This window comes from Dipodomys merriami, unplaced genomic scaffold, assembly GCF_024711535.1.
Source record: "Dipodomys merriami isolate MVZ:Mamm:240054 unplaced genomic scaffold, mDipMer1.0.p SCAF_334, whole genome shotgun sequence".
Classification (NCBI taxonomy): Eukaryota; Metazoa; Chordata; class Mammalia; order Rodentia; family Heteromyidae; genus Dipodomys; species Dipodomys merriami.
The window spans coordinates 71,406-78,561 of NW_027204871.1; the positions used below are offsets into that span (position 1 = coordinate 71,406).

A 7,156-nucleotide genomic window follows, 5' to 3' on the forward strand; every position below is an offset into this window, starting at 1 on the left:
TTCACTACAGTAGCAGCATGGCTTTGTTATACCTGGACTGGAGACCCTCCAAATATCACCAGAGACAAAGATCAATGTAAGTGAAAAAAGAGTTGTTTATTTGCAAGTTCAAGCTTGGTCCTCCACTCACTCGGTAACCCGTGACACTAAGAAGCCCCGAGCATAGAATCAGTACAGTTTTTATGGTATTGAATAAACAACCTTAAGGGAGTGTTGCATGAGATGTTACATGATTGGCTAATATTTTAAGCAAATTAAGCTACACATACATGATTGGTTATTATTAATACTGACTTGTTATTGACGGATACCACCTGGGCACTGGGTCACCATGTCTCGTATAGCCACCCAGTGTTTGGTTGATGTATCCAGAGAAAATTCCTGTGGCTTGCCCAAGGATTATTTATGTTTCAGTTGTCTGGCAATTGTTTTATTTTCTGTGTCATTTCTGGGTCAAATTCGTGGTTCTTTTTATAATCCGTACCTCACAAGATGGTTGCTAGTTTGTAATGGAGTTACTTAGTTCTTTATTGTGCCTCTTTAGGTCTTAGATTCTTCATTCCCCCCTTTCTATTATGCACCTGAAAGGCTAATCATGGTCCTTACGAGCCTGCATTATGTCTTTCATCAGGGATTAATTGATATGGCGTTCTCAATACCATCAGTTGTACGGTATTGACTCGTTTCTTAACGCACATCACTAGTCAATTTACAACACAAGGCCCTATAGTGAACACAAGCACTAGAATGATAACGGGACCCAACAGAGTGGATATTAATGTAGTAATCCAAGGGGAATAGTTAAACCATGATTCAAACCATCCTTCTTGCTGTTTCCTTATTCTTTTACAACTCCAGAGTGGTTTGCATAGAAGCAACATTCTTCCCTAGGGCAACACATAGACCTCCTTGTTGTAAGAAAATTAAGTCCAGCCCTTGCTTATTTTGTAACTCCACCTCAGGTAAGGAATCATGAGCTTTTTGAAGGTAGGCTGTAGAACTTTCCAGGTTTTTGATATCCTCATTTATAGCAGCACAAAGGCTAGAGTAGGGTGTTCTCTGAGTAACTAGGGATGCTACTCGAGTCCCTACTCCAGCTAAGCCCACCAGGGCTCTGATAGTCACGGCCGTTATTATTTCTATTTTAGTTCTTTGGGACCAGTAGCTTGCTGTGGACATTTTTATCATCTTGTCTTCCAGAAAATTGTAAACTAGTCGTGGGATGAGTTGCACCATGACACAAAAGCTGTGGGTCCTATTTAAAACTTCCAGTGCACAAAAGGGTTTAGGCCAGTTGAACATGTCTACCAAACATCTTGGGGAGGTAATCGATAACCTTCCTCTGGAGTCCATTCTTGGGTCTGATTACATAAGTGAGTAAAATTATTTAGTACTCGTCCTACACATAACTCTTGTCCTATAACTGCCTGTAGGGTAAGTTTTGCCTCTTTTTATTCCCATCTGCGTGATTTACTTTTTTTAGTTACATTCTGTACCACTGCAATACCCTCATAAATTGGGGGTCTCATATCATAACACATCCAACATATACTGGTAATATAAGTGCGGGTCTGATTGATTACATTATAAGTTTGAACCAACAGCTGCCATAGAGAATTCTCCAGCAAGAGGATGTTCTCCCTGAGGGGTCTCCTCTTTTCGGAGGAGATGGGGTCACTACAGCCTGGGGCTTTTTCTTTTCACTTGTTTTGGCTTTGGTGGCAGAAGCCAGGCTTAAAACAGTGTTTAGTCCCATTACTGAAGGGAAATAGCTAGCTGTGGCAATTGCCTGTAGAGTTATAAATATGCCATTGTGAGTCTCTCCACATCGGTAAAATCTTAGTCCCCAAGTCTTTCCTAATTCCCATTCTAGGACTTAATTCCCATTCTAGGACTTGTTTGCCCTTGTCTGTGAACCGAACATCCACTCAGGCATCAGAATCCTGGGGAACCCTAATTTGTTGGTGCACAGGCATACCATTAAACTGGATGCCCGCTGGCCCTAATTTAGTAAAAATAACAAGGTCTCCTCCTTTTCCTTTCCATTTTCCTGAGGTACTTGTTTGCAGCCCCAGCTCTTACAGTAAAAGTCCTCTGGTACTCCACAATTACTAGTCCTTCCTTCCCCTGGGCAAACATACCAGTGTCTTCATCTACACTCAACAAGCCTAGTTCCTTCCCATACTCCCTCAGCGAGCTGGCACAAATTAAATGCAAGCCTGCCTCGAAACCATAGGGAGGGTCCCTCTTTTACAGCCAGAGGGAAACGTTTGTCCATTACCTGATTACTAATAATCCAAGTCCAATTATATGGATGATTAGGATTACAGGCACCTACTATTATGTCAATACAATTTCTAAGTAAGGTATATGTCAACAATCATTTCATGACTTAGTCTTTTTATGGCTCAATTTGAGCTTTAAGGATTGTCTTTGGAAAGTGAGACTTATCACTCTGGGTTCTCTCCGAAATCGGTTATGGGATCTGCAGGCTTCGTATCAAATGGTGGATCCAGGTAGCAATGTCGTCATCTATGAGGACAGTTGGATTCATCAAGATGACCACAAAGGTACTTTCCACCGAGGTTCCAGGTTTTCCTGTCGGTGTCTTTTCACCAGGACCCAGTCCCGGAATGGAAGTGATGTGGGATTGGTGGAGGGCCTGACACATACAGCACATTCAGTCTAGGCCAGACATAAAGGCGGGTCCTCTACAGGACCCTGAGAGAGAACAAAAGTTCAGAGTCATCATCTTTCCTAAGAAACTGCTCTGAAAATTAGGAATTATGAGAGGGCCCATTTCGAATACAATTTCATAGGGGGAAAGACCAATTTTCAAAGGGGAGTTTCGTACTCTGTATAAGGCAAAGGGAAGGAGGTTACCAAGTCACCACCAGTTTCCATGGTCAATTTGGTCAGGGTCTCGTTTACAGTTCTATTTATCCTTTCTACCTGTCCTGACCTTTGGGGGTCTATAAGGGCAATGCAGTTTCTAATCTGCCCTATGAGCATTAGCAAGTCCTTGACTTACCTTCGACACAAAGGCTGGTCCATTATCTGATCCTATCATACTGGGGAAGTCAAACCTGGGTAAGATTTCTTCCAGCAACTTCTTAGCCACGACCTGTGCTGTTTCACGCTTTGTAGGAAAGGTTTTTACCCATCCTGAAAAGGGAAAACTAATAGATATTTATATCCATACTTGCCAGGTTTGATTTCTGTGAAGTCCACCTGCCAGTAGGTTCCTGGTCTATCTCCTCTTATCCGAATGCCTGGTCCTGCCTGAATTTTCCCTGCATTAGTCAGCTGACATGCCTTACAGTCCCTGACAATCTGTTCTATTTTACATGACTATTCTTGATCCTAAGACCAGTATTTCTTACCAGGTCTTGCATCTTCCTCGTACCCATGTGGGTGCTTGATGCATTTTCAGTAGTATTTTACTCCCTAACTATTCTAGCAAGATAATGTTGCTCTTAGAGTCTCTCCATCAACCATTGAGGAATTGTGCAATCGTTAGTTGATCAATCCATTTTAAATCTTCTGTGGTATATGTAGGAGTGTCCAGGAGAGTTCTTGCACTGGGGTCTGGGAGGTTTATCATCATTATAGAGTCTCTTTGTGTTGTCACTTCCTGGGCAGTTCTGTCGGCCAGGTTATTGCCTTTACTCACAGCATCTTTAAGTTTTTGATGTGAAGGGAAATGAACAATGACCAACTTCTTAAGCAACCAAAGAGCAGCGATTAAGGCCAAAATTTCATCTTTATTTTTGATGGACTTTCCCTCTGATGTCAGTAATCCTCTTTCTTTGTAGATAGCTCTGTGTATATGAGTCATTGCAAATGAATACTGACTATCACTGTACAGAATTAGTCTTTTATTATTTCCTAGCGTTAGTGCTTGGGGTCAGGGCTATTAATTCGGCTCTCTAGGCTGACATGCCTATGGGCAGAGGTTCGGCCCAAACCACATCAGTCTCAGTCACTACTGCTGCTCCTGCATACCTATGTCCTTGATGAACAAAGTTGCTCCCGTCTGTAAACCACTCGAATTCAGCATCTAGTAACGCTGATCTCTTAAGTCCTCTTGGATATTACAGACTTGCGCCAGGATCTCTGAGCAATCATGTAGTGGCATGTCTAGGTCTGGATCTGGTAGAAAAATCGCTGGGTTGACAGCCGAGGGAACCTGGAAATTAATACTGAGAGGACTGAGTAGCAGTCCTTGGTAATGGATTAGTCGGGCATTGCTGAGCCATCGATCTGGTGGCTGCTTTAACACACTCTCAATAACATGGGGGGTGGTCACATACAGTTCCTGCCCCATAGTTAATTTGCATCTTTTCCCATTAGAGGAGTAGCCACTATCATTCTCAGGCATGGTGGCCATCCTGCTGCCACCGGTCTAATTTCTTTGATAAGTAGGCTACTGGTTTCCAAGGGCCTAGATATTGTTTTAGGACTCCTTTCATAATCCCATTATGTTCATCCACATACAAATAAAAGTGTTCAGTTGTATCAGGGAGTCCTAATGTTGAGGCTAATAATAAGGCAGTTTTTATCTGTTCAAACGTTTGTTCAACCTACTCCATCCAAAAAAACAGCTGCTTTTCTTTGGTAGCCTCATAAAGAGGTTTAACCAACTCTACAAACCCAGGAATCCACAGACAGCAAAAGCCTGCTGAGACCCAAAGCTCCCTTATGTGGTGCTGAGACTGGGGTGTTGGAATTTTAATGACAGTTTCTTTTTTTCCTTTTGTAAGCCACTGCTGTCCCCTTTCAATAAATAGTCCAGATAAGTTTCCTCTGATTTTCAGATTTGAGCTTTCTTGGCCAACATTCAAGAAACTAAGGCTTCCCAAAGTCTGGAGTAAATCCTCCATTCCTCGGATGCATTCTCTTTCAGTTTTAGAAGCAATTAATAAGTCATCCACATATTGCAACAAAGTCAAGCCAGGGTGGCTTCCCTTAGGCTCACCTAAGTCCTCATGCAGGGTTACGTCAAAGAGTGTTGGTGAGTTTTTAAATCCTTGAGAAAGTCTTTTCCAGTTCAGCTCTCCATTAATATCTCTTTCTACATCTGTCCATTCAAAGGAGAAAAGATCTTAGCTTTTAGCTGCCGAGGGTAGGCTGAAAAAGGCATCTTTTAAATCTAATACTGTGTACCACTGCCTATCAGGAGGCAGGGTGCTCAGGAGTGTGTAGGGGTTGGGTACAGTCGGGTGAATTCCATTACCCATTTGTTGACCTCCCTTAAGTCCTCCACTGGCTTATATTCATTGGAGTGGGGCTTACAGACTGATAGCAGGGGAGTGTTCCATGCTGACTGACAGGGCCACAGTATACCCAGTTCTAGCAGTCACCTAATGTGGGGCGTTATTCCCACCCGTGCCTCCATGGATATAGGGTACTGCCAGGCTCTGACTGGGTTAGCTCCTGGCTTTACCTCGATGAAGAGAGCTGGTCTATACTTCGCTAGTCCCACTCCTCCAGTCTCTGCCCATGCTTCTGGATACCTTTCCAGCCAGTAGGTGATTTCTTGGTGAGGAGCCTGGGTAATTGGTGCAACCGGTAATTGTCTTCCCGGCTCAGAGACAGACTTTGTATTTGTCTCCCTTGGGTATCTGTCACCTGGGAATCTTCTGGATAGAAGTGAATCTGTGCCCCGACCTTAGTCAACAAGTCTTTTCCTAATAAGGGATAAAGGCTCTATGGGATAACTAAGAATGAGTGAGACACTCGTCCCATCACCAGATCCACTGTTCTTTGGGTGGTCCATGAGTATCGTTTAACTGCTTTGACCCCTTGCACCCAGGAAGTTTTGTTGGAAAGTTTTCCATGGGGCTTTATTACTCCTTGGGACATTTTGAGTTGTGGTCATATCCAAATTGCTGAAAGCACCTGCTATTCCATTTAGTGACAATTGTAATTACTTTTCTCCTTTACTCTGGTCTTATGTGTGGATTGATATACATTGAAATGGGTCAGAACCAGAATGCACCTCGCACCCCCCTTACCTTCCTAACAACTAATTTAAAGGATGTTAAGGACAGAGCTAACAATGTCCCAAGGTGTAAAGTGTGGACTAGCTGGTCTGTCTAAGATCCCAAAGGGGTAGACAGAGACACTTTGCGATATTCTAGCAGTGGCATCCGATAGATTACCTGACTCCAGCTTTGCTTCAAGCGGGCCAATCTTTCTGGGCCAGATTTCACCCTTCAAGGTGGAAAAATAAGGGGGTCTGAAAGAGAAAGTAGTTATTACTGGATGAAGAAACAGAGCGAAGACTAACAGCCTCAAACGGAGACAAACAGGGTCTCTGGGCATCCACCTCTGGATGAACCTGAGTGAGGAAATGTTTCATAATACTCACATTACAAACACACAGACATTTGGACAAGACACACATTTAACAGCATGCCCATGGTAGACTGTCAGAAAGAAAGTGAAGGATTACAGACAGGATAAATCCCAAATGTCCTCAATAGTGGACAGTCTACCTTGTAAAGTATCCGACAGAAAGTTTCTGACAACAAACAGGCCCAAGTGTCCACACTAGTGGATAGTTTACCTTCCCGGGGAACCGGGGGACCTCTCCCACTTGTCCAGTTGACTGCCTTATAGCACCATCTGCCAAGACTTCTTGCCAACACGAATACCAATCCTGCAGGACACACAGACCCCAGACAGTTACAAAGTGGCAATGCCTTAACTTACCGGCCATTCTTTGCTACTCTCTGATCAGGTGTCTAGGCGGGTTTATGAGTTTATCCCGGACGAAGCCCCACCTTTTATACCTCCTCCAAAGACCACCAGAAACCAAGATCAGCATAAGTGACAAGTGTGGTTTATTTGCAAATTCGAGCTTGGTCCTCCGTGCACTCGGTAACTGGTGACACTAAGAGGCCCCAAATATAGAATCAGTACAGTTTATATAGTATTGAATAAACAACCTTAAGGGTGTGTTACAGGAGAAATTACATGATTGGCTAATATTTTAAGCAAACTGAGCTACACATATATGATTGGTTATTATTAATACTGACTTGTTATTGACGGGTACCACCTGGGCACTGGGTCACTGTGTCTCGTATGGCCTCCCAGTGTTTGGTTGATGTATCCAGAGAAAATTCCTGTGGCTTGCCCAAGGATTATT

General features: G+C 43.3%; 1 protein-coding gene across 1 annotated transcript; it reads right to left on the reverse strand.

The window, feature by feature from the left end:
• Positions 1–2,433: 2,433 nt before the first annotated feature.
• LOC138803112 (uncharacterized) lies at positions 2,434–6,724 on the reverse strand. The gene is made up of 7 exons (XM_069986939.1): positions 6,718–6,724; positions 6,572–6,617; positions 6,165–6,241; positions 5,517–5,690; positions 4,979–5,080; positions 3,032–3,165; positions 2,434–2,662 (listed from the first exon to the last, which is right to left on the reverse strand). Exons 1-7 carry the CDS (start codon positions 6,722–6,724, stop codon positions 2,477–2,479), a joined length of 726 nt encoding a protein of 241 aa, XP_069843040.1. The 3' UTR covers positions 2,434–2,476.
• Between the last annotated feature and the right edge of the window lie 432 nt (positions 6,725–7,156).